General features: G+C 38.8%; 1 protein-coding gene across 4 annotated transcripts in view; it reads right to left on the bottom strand.

The window, feature by feature from the left end:
• Positions 1-21,935, bottom strand: part of KIF13B (kinesin family member 13B) — a 132,222-nt gene that overhangs the window by 22,297 nt on the left and 87,990 nt on the right. For 2 of the 4 annotated variants that reach the window (XM_065681885.1, XM_065681886.1), the window contains exons 22-36: positions 20,695-20,865; positions 19,667-19,824; positions 17,840-17,972; positions 16,741-16,887; positions 14,524-14,553; positions 12,076-12,175; positions 11,627-11,753; positions 10,048-10,103; positions 8,622-8,746; positions 7,334-7,510; positions 5,722-5,814; positions 4,380-4,532; positions 3,314-3,391; positions 2,613-2,666; positions 1,644-1,664 (exon numbers count right to left, since the gene is read on the bottom strand). In XM_065681885.1, coding sequence (XP_065537957.1) covers positions 1,644-1,664; positions 2,613-2,666; positions 3,314-3,391; positions 4,380-4,532; positions 5,722-5,814; positions 7,334-7,510; positions 8,622-8,746; positions 10,048-10,103; positions 11,627-11,753; positions 12,076-12,175; positions 14,524-14,553; positions 16,741-16,887; positions 17,840-17,972; positions 19,667-19,824; positions 20,695-20,865 — 1,623 coding nt within the window. The remainder of the gene's footprint in view (positions 1-1,643; positions 1,665-2,612; positions 2,667-3,313; positions 3,392-4,379; positions 4,533-5,721; positions 5,815-7,333; positions 7,511-8,621; positions 8,747-10,047; positions 10,104-11,626; positions 11,754-12,075; positions 12,176-14,523; positions 14,554-16,740; positions 16,888-17,839; positions 17,973-19,666; positions 19,825-20,694; positions 20,866-21,935) is intronic. The other 2 variants (XM_065681887.1, XM_065681888.1) reach the window with 1 other exon arrangement.

Below are 21,935 nucleotides of genomic sequence, written 5' to 3'. Positions count from 1 at the left end.
TCAGAATGCGTCAAACCCAGACCTCTACTTCAGTAGAGCAGAAGTTTTTTCTAGCTCTTCATGGGGGCATAACCACCCATCCGCACTTGTAGTAACAGATTCAAGTATGGCTGCAAGATGAAACTCAGTCCTAATTCTGGAAACTTCTGATCTGCCTGTTTTAGTTGCACCAACACCATCCTTACTTCTTATTCTGACCTGTTTAATATTCTTGTTTACAGGGGAGGTAGTCCTGGCTATTCATAGTGATGAAGAATGACATAGCATCCACATTCATAATGTTACCAGTATGAATGGTACTCTACGTAGAAGAATGAGACTCAAGTGCCTTTTCCACAAGCTAAAAATCCATGGTAAAGACAGCAGGAATGTAAGGAATAATGTTAAAATCAGAGAGGCGTACGAAGCAATGGAATAAAAGTTAAGAAGAATAATCTGAAATGTGTCAAGGGTTTCAAAAATATTAGAGCATGCAGGCTTGACAGATTAGTTCTGCACTCAATTCAGGATGCTGTTACTCTCCTGTGACTGATGTTTCTCATGATATAATGAACCACTTGTTTGAGATTATAGGCATTTGCAAACAAAACCAAATTCCTGTAAAATAATGATTTATGACTGCTGGAGAAGACTTCTTTTTCATTAAATTTCTCTGCAAGTGACAAAGACATCTAACTTAGCTGAAACCCCACATATCAAGCTATATTCAGATCCTTTACGCTAAAATAGATAGGACTGATATCACCATCGTGCTTTGTGGTCTCTGTGTGCTATAGGAAAATTTAAGAATTTGTTTAACGTTTTATTGTGATTACAAAAGCTTTCATTCATCTCCCTGTGGAAACTGAACCAGAGATCCATTTGAAATGAGAAATTTCCAAAAGGGGAGTTTGCACCTCCCACGTCCTGAGTAACAAGTGCCTTGAGATGAAGCACGCTGCAAAGCAAGGGGTAAGCTAGCAATCTCAGCTCCATGTCGCAGAACTGCGTGTGTTTGTCAGCAGCTACATCAATCACAGAGAAGAGCTGCAAAGCCCCATGCAAACCTGCCAATTAACTCTGGTTAAGCAAAGCTTGGCTCAACTAAGGGGACACACAGTCATTCCTCCGAGAGTGTTAACATGATAACTAAGCATAAACGTGTTTTCCGTTGGCCCAGTATTAATATCAAATCATTCTTTCATAGGAATCAAGGGCTGTTAAAGCTGAACTATCAGAAGCCATAAAGAGAGAAAGATTTGGAAGAAACTCTCAACATTTATCTTGTCTCCAGGCCAATGTACACATGACTGGCATCTATTCACTTGCTTTCATGTGTCTGAGATTTTTAGATGAGATGGGGCCATTTCTGAAATAACCTCATCCAGTCCAAAGAACTGTGAGAAAAGGCCTTAAATAGCTATAGCTCTGTAACAAACCATAAGATGCACCCAAGAAGGAGAAACTTCTGTCATTTTTACCAGTTTCACACTGCATTAATGACAGGCTTTTCAATAGTAAAACTCATTTGCTGTGTACTATGCAAATGAGACACCACCAGCAGCATCTTCAAAGCAGGAAGTAAAAGCATGTAAGTGAGCAAAATAAACTTTCTAGTGAGATAAAATTATTATCCCACTCATTAGGTGGACCTAATGCATTACCTCCGCTGGGACCTTTGGACTCTGAAACATGCAACGAGAGAAACCATTGAGAGGAAGGGAGGAGAAACACCAAAAATCATTAAGAACTCTGATCTTTATTTTTTGCATTAAAACTCTACAATATTGAAACATCACACAGTCCTCTCCAAATAGAAGTTGCCATAAGCACTTTATCACCTGCACATATTTTAGCATTCTCTGCATGGATCAGATGTAGCAGACTTAGCAACCAATGCTAGAGCACTACATCAAAATTCTATTATTCTGTGCAACTGCATTATGCATTAAAACTCCTTCACCACTAGCTTCTCCCTTTTAAAATGACTACACGCTTGCTGGGCAGAATATCTATCAGAAGACCCTTCAGTTTATCTAGGATTTGGAAAATAAGTTTAAATTTAATCTTTCAGCTTTTAAAGAAATACTTTTGATCTATACCATTGTTTTTAAGAAGTGTAATGGGCTGAATTATAACCCACTAAAAGCTTCAGACTGTTGGTTTTCCTCTGAAGGTCAGAGACTCTCCTCATAAGCCTCTGTTCTGTCCTACAGTAGACCTAACCTTACATATGAACCCAAATTTGTTCCTTACTCAGAAGATTTGCATCTACCAAGCTTTGGAAGAGCTCTGAAGCTTGACAATGAGAAGATCTCCCCTGAGAAATGCACTCCTGAGTGATGGACAACTACATTTAATCTCATCTGCTCAACTCCAGGTCTGCCATTGTACATCCCACAGTGGCTGGCAGCACTGCTATATGATTGATGGAGGTCGGAACTTTCTCAGAGAAGTCCTGGTGTAACACATCCAAAACTAGTTATGTCCTAGTCATAAGGATACAAAGAGCACATGGGAGTGCCCCATCTTTTACAGATGTTTCCCACTTATGCCCCTGTAACTGGTACACTGTAGTTACTGTAGCTACCTTTTTCTACAGAAGACTTCCCACGTGACCTTTGAATACTTACCCGGTTACTGCTCAGGTTATAAGGAGGTGCTAAATCTTGGCGGCTTCCAGAAAGCTGAAATAATTTAGATAAGCAGAATTATTTCTTATCAGAAACTTAAACAACTGATAAATATGCCTCTTGACAAACACAAGGAAGGGTGAAAAGAAATAGTTTTGCAGTTAAAGCAGAACTGAAATATAAGAGATGAAGGTGAAATCCTAGTTATTGACCGGGCAGGTGCAAGAATTTTACAAGTTTGATTACCAGCTCTATCAAAGGATTTCTTTCTAAACTTTGAACAACAGAAGTCTGGTCCTCCTTATGCACAACACTGTTACAAATTTTAAGATCAATGAATACTTGTAACTTGCTTTCAAATCTTGGGAAGAAAAAAAACATTTTCAAGTTGGTAGCAAAATGAAAAAAAATCCAGTGTTCAGAAAAAAAAAAAAGAAGCAGTTCTTGCACTGCTCTTTCAAATAGTCTGGATTTATGGAGGTGCTTTCAAGCATACTAGCCTGTGTGATGAAAGCATGAATATGTGCAGATTTTGCCTCCATTTAGCGATTTACGTGCTCACAAATAGCACAGACAAACAGAAGGGTCAAACAGAAGGAAATTTATTGCCATACTCCATGACTGGCATCACAGGGACCTGCAACTGAAAGACTGGACCTGCCGCCCTCAGTATGCTGTAGATACCAGCATGGAATACTCACTCGATTCACATTGGGAGAGCTCAGGCTCCTGCGGTACAGTTTCCCTTTTCCCATTAGCTGCTCTTTTACGGCAACTTCCTGTCCATCAGAGAGAAAAAAAAACAAAGAAAATATGCGTGCCTTGCAAGAATCTAAGCTCCAATCACCCCAGAATAGTTTTGTCTATACAAGAAAAAGGTTTCTAAACAGCCTTATTGCCCAGGCTCCTGTCTGTAAAGTCTGCTGTAACCTACAACTTGCAAGTAACATGGCTAGAAGAGTGGATAAACTATAACATGTAGTATTTTGCTGATTGGCACACATAGGATTTTGCAGCTAGTTCTGATTCTAGGAAATGACTGTTACAGATGTAAAGACTAAGACTCACTTTCCTGGCTGAGCTCTTATTTTAATCCTTTAAACTAATTATATATGACAGAGAACTTGCTTTCAATACTTAAGAGTGTACCACACTTCACCATAAATTTATAGTGGGCAGGCACATACTCCAGTTTGTTTTGCATAACTTTCTTTTGTGCTTGCATAATTTATATCCAGAACAACTCTCAATAAATGTTTTTTTCTCTTCTGCACTTTTCCTGGTAAACAGATCCAGTTACGGTGCTTAATCTTAACTCAATCGATGTCTTATTTATTGACAGAATGAGTGTGATTACTTCACGGTAGAACATGGGCAAAATTACAAGAATTCTTCTAGCAAATTTGGAAAGTATTACTAAACCCCAGGCTTCAGCAAGCAAAAGCTAATGCCTCACAACTACGTTTCTGAACCGTAATTAGCAATGCATGGTCTTAAAATCAAACCAAGCACCCCATAACAGTGCATTTAACATAAAGTTCCAAGTCCCATCCATCCATATTATAGGTAGTTGAGTGAGAGCATCTCTTTATAGAAAGCTACATTTGCATCCTTGGATGTTTGCCACACGCACACTTTGTAAGGTGGAGGTAAGCACTGAAGTGGTGTTTTTGGTTTGTTAGCCATTGCATGCACTTAGAACATTTGTATTGCTATTGTTCTCAGTAAGCATATCCTCTGCTGTCTGCTACAGCCTTAAAAACAGACCTGGCGCAGACGATCCAAGGTGAGAATGTTCTCCACAGCCAGCACACTCCTCAAGTACTTCTCAATATAGGCTTCAGAGTCAGCTGAAGCTGCATCTTCAACGTTTGCTGCCATTCTGGCTAGTGCCTCACGCTCTTCAGCTCCTTGAGCATCCTAGGAGGATGAAAGAGGCATCCTTTAAAAATAAAATAAACACCTCCCAAATCAGTCCTGGAGAAAATTAATTTTTAAAACAGACAACACATTCAACATTGCTCGCCCTTAAGCTCAGGGGCAGATTCAGGTGTTTTGTTTGAGAATTCTAAAGATAAGCCTTGCTACATTGAAGGAACTTGTGCCATGCAAACTGCATGGGTGCTCCTACCACAGTCACGACATCTGAAGCTAGATGTGGTTATTGTTTTTTTGGTGGTTTGTTTTTTATGTGGTGTTTTTTGTTTTTTGTTGTTTTTTTTTTTTAGGGGTGGAAGGGGAAGTCTCACAGTGAGACATTGCCATTGATTAGCAAAAGGGCTGCATTCAGATATTTCATAGATTCATAGCAGTGTTTGGGTTAGAAGGGACCTTACAGCTCATCTAGTTCCACCCCCCTGCCACGGGCAGAGACATAGAGCAGGTTGCTCAAAGCCCCATCCAGCCTGGACTTGAACTCTGCCAGGGATGGGGCAGCCACAACCTCCCTGGACAACCTGTGCCAGTGCCTCACCACCCTCACAGGGAAGAATTTCATAATTAAAAAGTGCTCAAACACATTTGTAGTGTTACCTATCCTGTGAGGAAAATAAAATTTCAAGTGACTCACAGGAAAAAAAATAGAATGTTGCTTGAGAAACATTTCAACACTGCGTGCTAAATACAGCAGAACATAAAAGGCAGAGTCAGGCATCAACCAGCCTTTTTGGCTCTTTATGTGTTAATGTTTTCACAAGTGCTTTGATAGAGCATCTGTTTGGAAGGAAAGGATTAGATTCTATCTATGAACATGCTCAGGAATCAAGAGTTGCATAAAGACATTACTTCGAAAAAAACACTTTGTTATTTTTCACATATCCTCATGCTCCCTACATCAGGCACTTCACCTGCTCATCTTTACTCCCACTTTTTCCTCTCTTTCTGTTTCCTCAAGGACCTCAGTAAATAGATGCTCACTCAACAAAATACATAGCGACACTGATAAGACACAGGTTGCTGCTAAATCACAGCACGTAAAGGAATATGCTTAATCTTTTATAAGAACCAGAGTTTATGCTTGCAGCATCAAGAGCTAGCATGCTCAAAATAAGGGAAAATCAGAAATTTAGAGGCTCTTAGCCAATTTCAGCTATGCTGATTTCTTATTCACCTCTGGAATATTTGAGACTATCTCAAAAGTGACACCGCAGCCAGGAATGGAACTTCGGTGAGACATTCTTCGAAGGAAACTCTGTGCAAAACCCTATGGAGAGGCAAAAAAAAAAAAAAAAAAAAAAGGAAAATATTTCTTTAAGGAGAACATGGTTTAACATATTTTAAATGAAATAAATATACTTTACGATGAAAGAAGTCCAAACCTAATAAATATGTAAGAGTCAAAGATTTTAACTTGGACACAAATCATTTGCTTGTCTGTATTTTAGATACAGAGAAAGGATTAACTTTCTTCATTGCAAGGTGACTGTTTAACCAGCATACAAAGAATTTGCTAGTTCTAGAAGTGATGTGGGGTTTTTTTATAGAGCCCTAGGTGACTTGTCTTGAATATTGACAAGTACAGACTTTAAATTCTTGACCGAAGAGATCGTTATGAAGAATGATTTAAGGCAGCATGGTCATTGTTTATGCTGACTTGGCGCCTTGCAGGGTTAAGAACTGGACTGTTGAATTAATGCAGAGATGAGTCATTCAGAGATGCTGCTGAGACGAACACCCAGGAAAGGTTATTGATGAGGATTTTTAGAAACCTAGCAAGAAAGCCAAAGATTCTGTGTTGAATAAAAGTAAAACACATCACTGACTAAATCCATAGCAAACAGAATTGATGAAGACTTAACACAATCGTAATTATTGGCATGCTCAACTCTCTACTGAATATACTCTTCCATTCTATATGACAAAAAAATTCACTGCTCTCTTTCTGAGAAAAAGCTTTTGCCTACTTGAAGCACCAAGTTCTTCTGTTCCTAGCACTAAAGGCAATTTAGAGTTACTAACACAGTTTCAGGGTGTGACCACACCTCTTCTGCTCTTGCTTCAGATTTTAACTACAGATGTGCAAACAGAATAATAATTTAGGCTTTCTGCTTTCTTATTATTACTGCTAGGGGAAGCTGGATTCTGAGACAACACTGAACAAACTCTTCCTCACCATCCTTCTCGAGAATGAAATATTTTTCAGGACAAGATGCTGCAAACAGAATGACAAATTTCTGCTTTCCATTTATCAAACATCATGCCCTTACCTACACATTATTCTAAGAGCACAAGCCAATTGGAAAACATAAGAGACAGAGTGATTAACTTTGGCAAATTACACAAAGGAATCTCTGCTCCAACTACTGTTAGTTTATCTCTAAATATCTGGATAGATAGAAATGGTCAGCAGTAATGTGTGCACAGTTTCTGCAAAACATGAACTGCAAGCTCATGAGAAGTTAACTCTTTCCAGTGATTTGGAATAAAGCACTTAGTAGTTAATACAAATAACAGTGAGTTTCTCATACCTGGGTGCCACTGAGCCTTTAAAAAAGAGCTGCATTATCATCCACAATATAAAAGATACTATGAAAATTACTTGGCAGCTGAAAGTCTTGACACACGAGACTGATAAGGTGCTTCCATGCGGGCAGAGATGAAAGTAGATACAGGAAAATAAGAGTCATAGCAGCAGCATATTGCACAAATCAAAGCTTTCCCTTCTTCAAGCAGTGATAACCATGGGGCAGAATGAAAAGTATGAAGGATTATAGAAGACATACCTGTCTGCCATACACATTGACACAAATGCGCTTGCGTAACACTAATTGCATTTCTGCAGGATGGCTGAGCTGGACAGTGGCTCTCACAATAAGGTAAACTCTTTCATCTGCTGCTGTTCCTTTACTAAGCTGGATACAGTCGTGGACTGTGGAATCCCACGAGGCTTCTGCTTTCACCTGCAAAGGAAAAAAATATATCCTCTAATAAGCATAATTAGGTGTATAATTAACTGTAATTAATTAAGCATAATTAACAAAAATACATAATACATAAATTCTGAGAGTCAGCTTCTCCATTTCACTCCCTATGAAGAAAAATCCCTGCACTTCAGAAGAGGCCATTTAAAAATCAAGATTAGTTTGCCAAATGAAGATGCTGGGATTAAAAATGCCAACTTGCTCAAACTCTGGAACATTTCCTCTTGAAAAAAGATTTTTGAATACCCAGGATCATTGCAAATAAACTATAAAATATGCAGAACTGCAGGACCATTTGGCCTAATTTATTAACATAAACCAGAGAGCAACAGAGATTGCAGTGAAAATCTTCCATCACACCACATAAACACTGGTCTGCATTTGAGAAATAACATTGCAGAAACATTTTTAGCAATACAGCAAAACTTGGAATTTCTCTTCTTGAATGTTAAGTATTACTGAATATTTAAATGGTTTATATTCAAGAGATAAGGAAATTGGCCTGGCTTTGAAAACAAATCAAAACAAAAAAACCCAAACCTATCAAAACCATCAGAAATAAAGCTCCTCTAAAATATAAAAAAGGAATAAATCTCAGAGTAAGGAGCAAAATTGTAAGGAAAAAAACCCAAACATCAGAGATTCTAAGCCTAAGAGCAAAAATCAGGAACTGACATTTGGAAAGTTGTAGAACTCTGAGCTATGTGGCAAAATGGAGTATAACAAATGGAACAATGAACAGGTAAATGTTAACTGTAACGACAGTTAAGATTGTTTAGTTTTTCAGCTGGGGGATTCCATTTTCTAATTTGCTAAGGGAGCTTGTTTTGTTTTTTAAATACAAACTTGGAATCTGAAGCTTTTGTAATGCTTGAATTTGGATGAAGGAAGATCCATTAGTTTTATTATTTTTCAAATCATGGTTATACTCCTAGTGAATACTTCTGGAAAACATCAAGTCAGTTATATTAGAAACAAGTATTCTGTACTTTGCATGCAGTCTCTGATACACTATTTACACATCTGAATATGAAAAGAGAACAATTAACGGACTTCTAAACTAAATATACTGTCCTGCATCTCTGCTTACCTCACTATCGTGATGCTTCACAATCTGCAGTTCAAAGAATTCCTCCTCCTCTTCTGCAACAAGTGTAGCATCCCACCCACCTGCTTCGGGGTCATCAAGGTTGTCTTGGGAACTGAAGTCATCAGCTAGAAACAGAAGTGAATGCAGAAGGTGAGAAGACACAAACCAATTGTCCTTTTTAAAAATATCCAGCAAGTCACAAATCCACGTTTTCATCAGTAACTCCCCAGCTTGGCTACTTATACTCTATCTACAAAAGAAAATCTCTTGCATTGTTCCACTTCAAAAAGAATCCCATTTCAACAGAGAAAGTGTGCACACAGATTTGGGAACACAGACTCAAGCATGCTTTATAGAGTCCCTCTTTGTGTGGGACTCTCCTTCAGCTGTAAACATCCCCTCCTTGCCCACAGGTGTGCTTTCAGCACTGCAGCTCAATCATACCAAGTACATTGCTCATCTGGTATCACTTAGGTGGTGTGGGTTTTTCTTTTTAAATAAAGATAAGCTGATGGTTACACAAGTAAAATTACAGATCATGATTAAACAAACCCTTCATCTGGTTTCTGAGAAGCAACTCAACCTCTTCTGGCTCGAGTCCCTGGCCATGAATGATTAACTAGCTCCTCTCTGAAGCCATTTCATATACCAATGTGCTTTGTTAGATGAGCAAACCATAAATGTAAACAGCATTGCAGCAAAGACCTCCTCACAACAGACAGAATGCCACCTCCCCACTCTACCTGATGCTTCTAACACATGTTAACCCTCTTTAACATCTTAACAAGAATTTGTTCAGCTGATGAGGCATTGCTGGCTCCCTGGATTATGTTGGGGTTGCTGCTTTCTTGGCTAAAATTTCCCATCTTTGATAGAAGTATCTGATAAATACATTGTTTGAACTGGTTCTTGTATTTGGATGTATTGGACCATACATTGTTTAAAAGAAACACACACAATCACTCTCTGTAAACTAACATAAGCTAACCATGCCATGATTTTTTGATATTTAGATCTTATTATCAGTGACTTCACATTTTCTTCTAAGTCATCAGTAAAGAAATTACAGGATATAGCATCAGTGCTATATCCTTCTGAGAACTCAGAAAGAACATTCCCAACAATAAATTTTTAGTTTACACTGCTATTTCTGTACACTCCCTTAGACGTACTCATTTTACTATTTCTATTTCAGCTGTAAAAAAATATGAAAAACACTGTAATTATGAAAATCTATGGTCCTCCCATATATAATGCTGTCTATTTTGAACATTAAACAATGTTTCAGTGAAAAACATGCACTCCCAAATTAATCCACCTGCCATTCCAGGCATGTCTTCATTTTATTAGCATGGTTAAATTCTATAATGCCACTGGCTGTATAAAGTTTGTTTCAAAGCACTCTGTCATTTTAAGAACCACTTACCATTCAAGTCAAGGAAAATAACAGGAATGTGAGTTTCCATACCAGGCACCGGAGTCCTAAGATGGAAGACAGGGACAACGGTAGCATTTAAACTAACACAGATTTACCCAGCACACGTAACTTAAGATACAAGCCCCAAGTACATTACTTTCAGAACAACTGCCATTTTAAGCCAGACTACTGATGACATTGGAAAACAGTTTTATTTCAATTTACTGGTGCAGATTCCAAGAGACTCAACTAAATTGGTATTTCTTTTATCCTAGCTGTCTTAGAATTATTATATTGTTTGACCTCTGCTTTCAGAGATGTTTTCTCCCTCTAAAATGCTAATAGCAAAATTAAGTTTATTTACTCTGACACATACATTTATTAAATGCAAACCCCTCTGCATTAGCAATGGCAGTGAAGATAGCAGAGTAAAAATCAGAGCATCCAGTATCAAAGTTTTTAAACTAGCACTGATGCTGCTACACTACACAGTTATTACTCTTTCTTAACAAACCACACATATTTAAGAGTCAAACCTGCTATTTAAGGTATTTTCATGGAAGAAGGTGTAACATAGGTGGTGTTCTGTTTGTTGTGGGTAAGCACTTTAAGCTACACAACATTAATAAGGAAATAAAAATGTAACATGAAGCACAAAAGACTTTAAGGTTCCTTGTTACAATCTTAGCTGTGAAAAAAGGCTGTAGCCATCTCAGGACAAACGTGGACTTGATGAACTTTATGGTGAACAAGAGCAGGAGTCTTCTGTAATATATATGGTGATAAAATAACACTAAACATTTCCGCTGGTCTGAAAGTGTTCAAAACTGATTCTTCCTCAAGGAAGTTTCCTGCAGCTCCACTATTTTTCAACCTAGTCCAACACTTTGATGTGAAGGCTGATGTGTTTCCAGCAAGCATTTGTCATTTTTATGTTTCCGAATTGCTAGCTTCAACAAACTTTAGCTTAAAATTCCATGACACTCAATTCCATCAATAAATTCTATTAGATGTTTGCTCAGAAAATTTTTTCATGAAGTTGAAAGCAACAGAAGACAAAAGATTTGAAGTGAAACAACTTTGCCTCCTTATCTACACTTGTTACTCACAGCTGCTACAGTGCAGTCTCAAGGATAGTGTAGCCTACTATTTTTAATGTTTAGAAAATTACATGGAACATTTGCTGAATAAACAGACTGTGCTCAAACCAGGAGTGCAACAAAATGCTCCTGTAGATGCAGTTTTATTATGACAGAGCAGCCTTTTAAGCGAATGAACTAGGTAATTAACATATTAGCTAATTTTTTAAAATGGTAAGTGCAATGGTAATAAATATTGATCCTGTTTTTTCAGAAGGTCAGAATTACACTCTGATCAATAATAGTATCGTTTACTAAATACCATTTCTGAATTTCAGATAGACAGCCTAATAAAATAATTTAAGCAAGAGGCCTAATTTTAACAACTTTGCTCATATGGTGCACAGAGGCCAGATTAAGGAAAGCAAAAAATGGCAATAATCCAAGCCAGGAACAGGCCATGCATCATTTTTACATTCGTTCTTGCATATGGCAATGTATGTTCATACCACTCTGCTGGAGCTCCAGGAATCCCACTGCCAGCAGAAGGAACCATTACAGCATTCCTTTCTTCAGTGAGTGTTAGCCTCATCTCTAAAAGCTGTGCTTCCCGATCCGCATCATCTTCTGTTTTATCTGAAGAAGCAGGATGTTAGGCAGGACAATAGAGAGCATTTCTTATTCAGTGCCTTATCATGTCTCAGTGATCTTATACCAGCTATAATAGAATAAAACCTCACTCTGCTAAGATTTTCAGCACACAAAGAAGAAACACAGTATACAAGAACAATTTTATATAGGCTTCTCTAACTTTAGTTTCACTGAAAGCAAATTACTGGTGAGTTCATAAATTCAACTCTCCATTAACTTCTTTTCTAAATTTTACAATACATTAAGATAAAAAATTATGTGAGCATGCCTCAACATATCACTATTGTCACCTTTGTATTTTGCTTACCAGGCTTCCCAACAAGTTTCTGCAGTTGCTGATCAAGATACTCCTGCCGCTTTGTTAAAGCACACAGCCATTTCCGACGGAGCCTCTCCAAATCCCTATCCTGTAAAGAGGAAAATAGTAATGACAAATATTGAACCAAGAAAGCCAAGGTTTCCTATTTGTGGCTTACACATTTCCTCAACACTTCTGCTCATCCTGTACCCAAGAAGAAAATAAGACACAGAGCAGACCTCCTCCAACAAATCACTTAGCTCTTCTCTATTTTCTTTTGCACAGGCCAACTTAAACAGAAACACAGAACAACTGAGGTTGGAAGAGACCTCTCTGGAGACTGTCTAGTCCAGCCCTGCTCTGTGCCAAAAGTAGGGTCAACTGCAGCAGCTTGCTCAGGCCTATGTCCAGTTGAGATCTCAATATCAACACAGATATGGATGGAATCTCCACAACCTCTCCAAGCAAATTCTTACGCGAAATACAAAGTCACTGCCTCTTTTCCACTAACTGGATACCACTGATAAGAGCTTGGCTCTGTCCTCTTTATCCCTTCTCATTTACACACATTGACAAGATCCCATCTGAGTCTTACCTTCTTCTCAAGGCTAAACAACCCCAGTTCTCTTAGCCTTTCTTCACAGGTCCAAATCCCTAACTTTCCACATCTTATTTGAATTAGTTTTGTTTGCCAGCTTGAGGCATCCTTCTCTAGCTGTTATTCAGTATTTCCCAGCTGAACAAACTGCATTTTTTACATCTTTCCCCCCAAACTAGTCTAAAACTCACTAATTACTACCTTGTGGCAAAGCTGGAAACATGTGACTGTTCCTAGTTCTGGCATTTGCAACTAGACCTTTTAAAAATATTTCTTTTGAAGTGCTCATGTCCTTCGAAAGAAACCTCACCTCGGTATCCTTAAGAACACTCAGTTCATTTGTCTCTTGTGTAGAAATGCTCAGAAATGATGAATGATACTCTACATGCAGTGTGTTGGGTGCCACAAAGATGAGCTATCAGCTCTAGGATGCCTTCAGGCAAGCCTCTTTTACAGCAGTTCAGATGTATTCCACATCAAAGTATAACATATACTTTGTCACGAAAACTGGGTGGATGAAAGACTATAAACTACAGTTGTATTACTCAGCTGCAGACCCCTAAAGTGTGCCAGAATCTATCAGGAAGCGTTAAATGTCTGGTTGCTCTCATTATACAAAGTTGATCTATAACAATGATGACGTGCTTTTGTAAAGTTATTCACAAGAAGATGAGAAAGGCATCACAGATATTGATTCTCATCAGCTCCCCTTTAAGACTCATGTTATTGTGACATTATATAGAAAAAAATAGTGTGATGTTTCCCCACTGTCTTTGGGCTCCAGGACCAGAATCCCCCTTCTTTGCCTAAGGGTTGGTGACCATGCAGTTTACTCCAGCTGTCTTACACATAGCACATTCATAATATGAAACAGCATAAAGTATTTGACTGCAACATTCAACACTGCTATGCCTATTCTTGTTCTCAATCAGGACAATCTCATAGAATCATAGAATGGTTTGGGTTGGAAGGGATCTTAAAGCTCATCCAGTTCCAATCCCAATGCCATTGGCAGGGACACCTTCCACTTGACCAGGTTGTTCCAAGCCCCATCCAACCTGGCCTTCAACACTGCCAGGGGTGGGGCAGTCACACCTTCTCTGGGCAACCTGTGCCAGGGTCTCAACACCCTCACAGGGAAGAACTTCTGCCTCAGATATCTAAATCACCCCTCTGTCAGGTTAAAGCCATTCCCCCTTGCTGCATCCCTATATGTCCTTGTCAAAAGCCCCTCTCCAGCTTTCTTGTCAGCCCCTTTGGGCACTGGAAGCTGCTCTAAGATTTCCCCAAAGCTTTCTTCTCCATGCAAACAAACCTTGAACTAACTCGAACAGCTCCTTCTTATATTGGGGCTCCAGAGCTAGATGCAGGACTGCATGGAGTGTTCTTCACCAGAGCAGAGTAGAGGGGGAGAATCTCTCCCTTGACCTGCTGGTCACGCTGCCAGTGATGCAGCCCAGGACACGGTTGGTTTTTGGGCTCAAGCGCGCACTGCTGGGTCATGCTGAGTTTCTCATCGACCAATGCTCCCAAGTCTATCTATACAGGGCTGCTTTCAATGCCATAGTTTGTCAAGAATGAAGACTCCTTCCCACAGCACACCAAAAGTGAAAAGTAATTGGATTTTGTTTTGGAAATACACATTAAGGGTTCTTGCTCTTTCCCTTCCACCTCTCTAACCCACCACCCAGCTTTGTAGCACAACAATCTACACAATTCTCAAGCTTCTAGTCTCTTCAGTAGATAGGCTCTCTGCATACCCACCCAGTACTGCAAAGACAAAATTCTGGTCCTCCTCTGAAGTGTTTTAATCCAAAATGCATGAGTTTGTAAGAACAAAAAGGATTCAGAAGTTTTACCTGATAACTGTCCATTTCATCCTCTTCTTCCTAGGCCAAAAACATACAAAACCATGCCATTAATTTTTTTTTATAGCAGGATACACATTGAATGCAACAGGTGTAACTATTTTAGCAAGTCTTACATAAAAGTCTGAGCTTAGCAATAGTATGATCACAGAATTGAAACACAATGACATCCCAAAGACTCGCTGCTATCAGCTCATCCAGAACAATCCAACAATTATAATAGAAAAATGTCACAGAGATATAGCTACTACAAATCTTTGTAATTGGAAGCAAGTGCAACACTTGAATTGCCCTGAGAAAGAAAGACGAGTATTAGTGAAGCAACTTGAAACCTGTTGATCCTGCACAGCAAAGAAAAATGTGCTGGTATAAGACTTCAGTATCAATATTACAGCAACTACTGAAAAATCAGTCTGGCATACAGGATTTGAGGTAAGCTTGCTGTAGCATCTACAGGAAAAAAATTGTAAACATCTAAGCCAATTGTTAGGGAGTTTAAATAAGTGTGTCACATCAGGAGCTGCAATGTAGACTTTTGACATTTGGATTTCCATTATTTTTTGATAGGATACACCACCTTTCATTCTCAACGTTTATCACAAGCAGAGCCACTTGCAGTGAGAGTAAGCAGAATTGTCACTTCTTCACAGTGAATGGAGAAGCAATGAGGGCTCCAGTCCTCACGGAGTTATTACTGATCTATTTAAGCAATAACAAGCCACTGGAGTCTACTTTTGTATCTAATAATGAAAGCAAAAACTTAGCTAAGCTAAAATGAAAAAGCCATATAGAAGAGCATTTTCTTAGCTCAAGATCTTTAGAAAATCTTTCATATTCCACAGATACTGATTTACTTGAGACAGAGAAATGCTAATAACGGGACTAAAAATCCAGGTGCTCAAGTCAGAAGGTAAGATAGAGGACTAACAAAACATAGTTTTCAATAGCCCTTTCCCATGTGGGTTATCAGTGTCAGACACAACTCACTAGTCTCTCTCTCTCAAGTGGAGCTTAAGTCTTTCTTCTTGAAAGAATGTGCTATTTTGTGGATTGCCAGCTCTATCAGATACGGTTGTTGAAACTGGTCAACAGACCAGGAATTCACTGGGGAAGAAACAGGGTGAGACAGGCAAGATGTTCACCTGGGACTTGTCTCCTTCTGAAACAGGCTCAGGGAGGCATATGTATGTTGCAGGAGTGTAATAGCTTTCAAATAAAATCTGCAAGAATCATTCACTCCTTCTTGGTAGAGAAAAGTCTCTTAAAAAACTTGCTCCATTCAGGAGTAAAACAGAAACAACAGTTTACCTGTTTCGCAGGACATGGGTATCAAGAACTGCTGTGATTGAAAGGCAGCTACAAAAGCCTGAAGGTAAAATCGCTAGCAGAAGCATGATGGGAAATGAAAGCAATAATTTGCCTAGGATGCTGCTGAAACATGAGATTTCTGCAAAGGAGGAAAAAATTCCCCTTTTTGTACCCATGACACACAATGGGCCGTCACTTCGAGCAGTGACTAGATTTTAATGCAGCTGTTAGGGGAAGAAGTCAAACTGCACTAGAAACTCATAGGAGGATTGCAAGAAGACAATCCCTAAAAACAAATCAATATACTTGCAGTTAAAGATGAGATGTAGTGCTTCTGGGGTTGTCAAACTGCCCAACATTTACTGTGGGTCAACAACTGGTTCATGTAATTCTCACATTTGTAACTCAGCACTGTTTGAATACACATTGCACATAAAATTGCTGCCATATTTAATATTTGAAGTAAAACTTACTGGACAAACTCCTAATGAATTTTAGAAACTTCAATGTTTTCTTCTTTGAATGGTGTGTTAAGGTTGTGCTGCTTTTAAAGATAGGAAAAAGATACCAAAACCAGAAAAGACACAGAAGATAGTCTTACAAACACTATTTCACCATGGAAAATGATTTCTGATTAAAAAGATCTTCCACAACACTTTCAAAAAGACAGAGATTTAGTTTCGAACTATCCTGACTAATCTCTAAAACCACCATCAAAGTAACTGCCAATTTTTCTTGATACTGCTTTATATGTTTAAGAAGTTGGTTAAAAAATTATCTCCCAAAACCAAACTAAATTTTAAAATTCATGGAGTTGCCTCCAGCTGTCACACAGGACACCTCTTTATGCTTTTCGTGTCTTGGAAATAGCCATAGATGACAGGAAATACTCACTCTTACCTGGTAACCTTCAGGTAGTTTTTGTGACTTGACATGTTTTATTTGAACACAGCCAATGCCAACAGATAATATGGATTCCTCCATCAGTGGCAAGGTCCCGGATTCCTGTACAGATCTCACTTCAACCTGAATTCGTCGAGATTGCCCCTGCCGAAAAAAACAACTGGAAATGCTCGGAAAAAGAGTAACAAGTACTAGAAGCTTAATGACAGAGAGACCTCTAGTGGCAGTTATTCGCAATCACCATTATGTTTTTACTTTGTGAAGAACAGAGTGGTGAGCACTGCGATCTCAGTGTCCCAGTGTTGAAGAGTTACCCTTCTGTTGCAAGGATTTGTATTTATAGGACTGATATATTTACAGAAAAATAAAAGCTCAGCATTCAGCAACTTGCCAGTTTTACTTTTCTGGAGGATTTTTAAAACATACACTTATAGAAATTTATTTGTAATACTTCCAAAGGCAGGTGGGTCTCTTCCCCACCTATAATAGAGGAGAAAAAAATAGTCTAATTTTGTGAGCTACTGGAATTTTAGTAAGCTTGACTGAAAATTCTTACCCCCTGGTGCTATCAGCCCAGCACAGTAACTGTTCTTTATAAAACTCACAGGGGAAAAAAGATGGAAAAAGATCAACAAAGGAGTTGGGAAGTTTGGAGGTTCAGCTTGTATCTACCTTTTACTAACACCTTGTGTTCTATGGGCACTTTCAAATGTTAACTACTCAGTTAAGCATTAACAATTTAATGCATGTAGAATTCAAAGAACAAAGGAGTAGCTGGCTGGAAGGATCAAGTAAAGGAGAAATCTGAACCTCTTTAAAAAATTATGAAGTCCAGTTAAGGCTGATGACTGTTCTAGCATGTGCTATCCCAGAACAGAACACAGCAAAAAGATTGCCCGTAAGCATTTGATCGCCTTTAAATCTGAGCTTATGTACACTTGCAGTTTCACAAAACCCTGAGGGACTCCACTCTCTTCCACTTTTTGTCTGTTCTACACAATAACTTATTTTGTGTCCATCCCTTTCCCATACAAAATAGCAGCTTCTTGGCTTTCCGCAGGCTCTTTTCACAGCCAAAATATATCTGCCACCTTACCTGTCTGAGCTGGAAGATGCCACCTGTGCACACATCCCTGGCAGGAGTCACCTCAACCGGGCAGTATTCCCCATTCTCATTCAACTCTAGAATTTGAACCCAGAGTTCTACTTTTCGCGTTACTTCACTCCACCTGCAAAATATGTCAAATCTGGTTTCTCTTTTTTCTTTTTTCTTTCTTTTTTTTTTTTTTCACAAAGAAAGAAGCAGCACAACAGATTAGCTCAGAATACAGACTGAAGAAGCAAAGGAACAAGTCAATATATGCACCATTTCTAAGCGTATATACTCCTAGAATGGTTTGAGTTGGAAAGGACCTTAAAGATCATCTAGTTCCAACCACCCTGCCATGGGCAAGGATTGGGTTACCAGCTGTACAGTTCTTATAATTTTACTAACAACTATTTCAGTCAAAAATCAGAAGTAAGCCTCTGCAATCCAAAACCCAATTCCACTGCATTTGAACATTTATGCTTTGAACTCAGCTACTGCCTCAGAAGCCGAGCATGGTTAGTCCTATCAGAAGACAGTGTAATAAAATATGATGCTGTCTCATGAGCTTTCAAGATACAGGGCACTCTCCTGAATTTCAGGAACTCCTGTTGGAGCAAGTCCAGAGAAAGCAACAAAGATGCTCTGAGGGCTGGAGCACCTCTGCTATGGAGACAGGCTGAGAGAGTTGGGATTGTTCAGCCTGGAGAAAGGAAAGCTCCGGGGAGACCTCAGAGCAGTTTCCAGTGCCTCCAAATGGGCTGACAAGAAAGCTGGAGAGGGTCTTTTGACAAGGGCCTGTAGGGACACGACAAGGGGGAATGGCTTTAAACTGACAGAGGGGAGATTTAGATGAGATCTTAGGCAGAAGTTCTTCCCTGTGAGGGTGGTGAGACCCTAGCACAGGTTGCCCAGGGAAGCTGTGGCTGTCCCACATCCCTAGCAGTGTTGAAGGCCAGGTTGAATGGGTTTGGAGCAAGCTGGTCTAGTAGAAGGTGCCCCTGCCCATGACAGGGGGTTGGAACCGGATGATCTTTAAGGTCTCTTCTCATTCAAACCATTCTATGGTTTTCTAGCCTCTTTTTTCCATCTCCTCTTTGCCATATTTTCCTGACTTTTCTTTTAAATTTCCCTACATATAGCTTAATGTTCAGAGTGCTCAATACAAGTTTAGGCTGGAAGTAAAAAGATAAATAACTGCCAATAAATTAAGGTGCAGAGCAGCCTTCTAATTGGAGAGGCAAATCAAGGAAAGCATTTAAGAGAATACTACTAAGCTTCCTTTGGGGACAACAAACAAGCAGCCAACTTCAGTCTGAATTACCATACTGTTGCATATTTACTCCAACTGAAGTAATTAGCAACACGGCTCTTCCAGTGGAAGCACTACAGGGATGACATTTCATGGCCAAGAATAAATTGAAGTTAGACCTTGAGTAACTGTATCAGCATACAGTCAGGACAACCTCTTGCTGTTTTAGACTTGATAGCTCTTTCTTGGAGCAGTCTAACATAACAATATAAAGGAAAATAATCAGCTTGCTCTTTTGTAAAACACAAATTGAGTTTGCCTAGATAAAAGGGGCTTCTAAGTCTTTCAAGTTTTACTACTTCTAATTTGAAATAGGGATGGGCATTTCTCCTCTTTCACTTTTTCAAAGTCTACTGACACATCGCATGGTGGTTTTCCAATAAACAGAGTCTACAATCTCAAAAACATGCTGTTGTCTTCAGTTCAAAATTTGACTACTTATCTCAAACCTGCCTCAGAACTGGGCACCTGAGACAGGGAATTTCCTGAAAATTCTAAGCCAAGGATCTATTTTTCATATTTACCTGTCACGAAGGCTGCGTGTTTTGGCTTGAATTATTCCCAAATCCCACAGGGCTGGATTTTTTCGGTCACCACTCTGCTTGTGCCCATATACTTCTATTGCCAAAGCACCATCATAAAGATGTTCCATGAAGTCTTCAGAAATATTTACAGAAACTTCCTGTAAGTGACAAATTGGTTGATGACTGTTACTACACAATGACTTAGGCTTAGAGGTTTATTGTCTTGGCTTTAGTATAAGCATGGAGTAAAGCCACCCTGGTCTCCAAGCCACAGTATAAAGGAAAGAAAGAACTGTCACCTTCATTTTTAAAATCAGGAGGTAAGGCAAAGACACATGATTGACTGAAAATTCGAGTCTATAAAGAGCTGAAAAATGACAGCACGCTGTTCCAAGTCATCATCTGATGGTTCCAAAATAATTAAAACCATATTTTCTAATATTCAGTCAGAAAATCAAAACTCATCAGAAGGTATTGTATTTATTTTAAAAATTATAAGCTGACTAAATTGGTCGGTGTAATGACAAATGACAAAGAACGAGAGGAGAACTCAGATAATTTGGCTGGGATTCATCTAAGCTGACTTCATCTATCCCTGTTAAAGATGACTCCACTCAGACAGTTGCTCCAAAGTCAATGGGAAGAAACGGTCTGTTCTAAGCTACATGACCTAACTTTTTACTACTTTAATCTACTACATTAGGATAACAGGCATCATGTCCCAGGACTGGGACATTTCTCTCCACTACATCAGAGCCTAAAGTGATTCATGCTCAGCTGCATCTTTACTGTGTGTAAGCTAACATAAGTCTCTGCTGAACAGATTACTTGCCTTTATTAACCCATTTCATCTTCTGTGATTTCCACACAAGTGAACAGTGTAGAATAATTAAGCTTATATGGACTCTGAAGATGTTTAAGTTCTTATTAAAAATGGTATTAGGGTATCAGCCTCATGAAATACTGTAATGTGAGTGAAACTGACTACAGTTTCATGAATAAAATAGAAAAAGAAATAAATACTTTACATTGCAGTGATCAAAGACAACCATGCACCGTGGCTCCTTGCTGACAGAGGATAAGGAAGGATCCACCTCAGGTGCAACATTGACTGGCTCCAGTTGATCCCAGAAAGTATATTTGCAGAACACAAAGTTGGAGAGATGCTGTGGCAAACCTGTAGCCTGAAGTATTTTAATCTAGAAAAGATGAGAAACGAAGGAAAAGCACTTATTCATTAGACATAGAATTAAAATATTTTCTGTTGGAACAATGTTTTTCTACATCCAAAGGATAACCAAAAAAACCCAACAAACCAAGCAAAATCAAACCACAAAATCCAAACCAAACAAAAAAAAAAAAAAACAAACCCCACAAAATACAAATTTCTGTACCAACACACACGTAACATTTTGAGTGCATTGGCTGACCATGGTCACTAGATGTCATCAGGCACATACTTCTTGGGAGTTTAAACTAGAGGGCTGAATTTTACAAACACGCCAAAACATCTTGCTCATTTGTAACGGTGAGATGAAACAAAAACATTGTCATTTAAGAAGAACACAATGAAAATTTCGTTATTCTACCTAAACTTGGCTCCTTTATTCTTCAAAATCCCTGTTTATTCTGTGATGCTAGAAACAACACAAAAATAAACTCAACAGTACAGAAGTAAGTAGCCTGTTCCCTCTTGCTCAAAATCAAGGCCAAAGAGAAGCCAAAATGTTTTGAATGTATCTTCTGATCTAAATGAATCCACCATATTAACCATTCTATTTAATAAACTTCTATTCCCCATTTGTCAAGTTAAGATAAAATTAGACAGGCTTCTATAGTAAGGCAGCCCTCAAGATCCTCAGGAGGATAGGTTTCCTGCAACAATAGAATCATAGAATCATAGAATGGTTAGGGTTGGAAAGGACCTCAAGCACTTGGAGCTATGTGGGACAGGATAAAACATAAAAAGGAATACAACTGCTCCCAAATTGTTCATATTGTCCACAAGCCAGCGAAGTTGGGTACCACTCCCTCCTAGTGCTTTTTGCTTCTCTTCTTAGCTGTAGCTTAGCCTATCTTGTGTTCTACTACAACATGAAACTGCTAGTAAACACTTTCCTTTTATTATTAACAATAATAAATACAACTGTATGTATTTCACAAACTAATATTTAGAGAGAGAAATACTGAGAATGATTCACAGAACAATGGGAGTTTATCAGGTTCTGACTCCTTTTGAATTAGTTCAGCTCCAATCCTAGAGCACAGA

The sequence above is a fragment of the Lathamus discolor genome, chromosome 5, assembly GCF_037157495.1.
Source record: "Lathamus discolor isolate bLatDis1 chromosome 5, bLatDis1.hap1, whole genome shotgun sequence".
NCBI classification, from domain to species: domain Eukaryota; kingdom Metazoa; phylum Chordata; class Aves; order Psittaciformes; family Psittacidae; genus Lathamus; species Lathamus discolor.
This window is presented reverse-complemented; position numbering and strand designations above follow the sequence as displayed.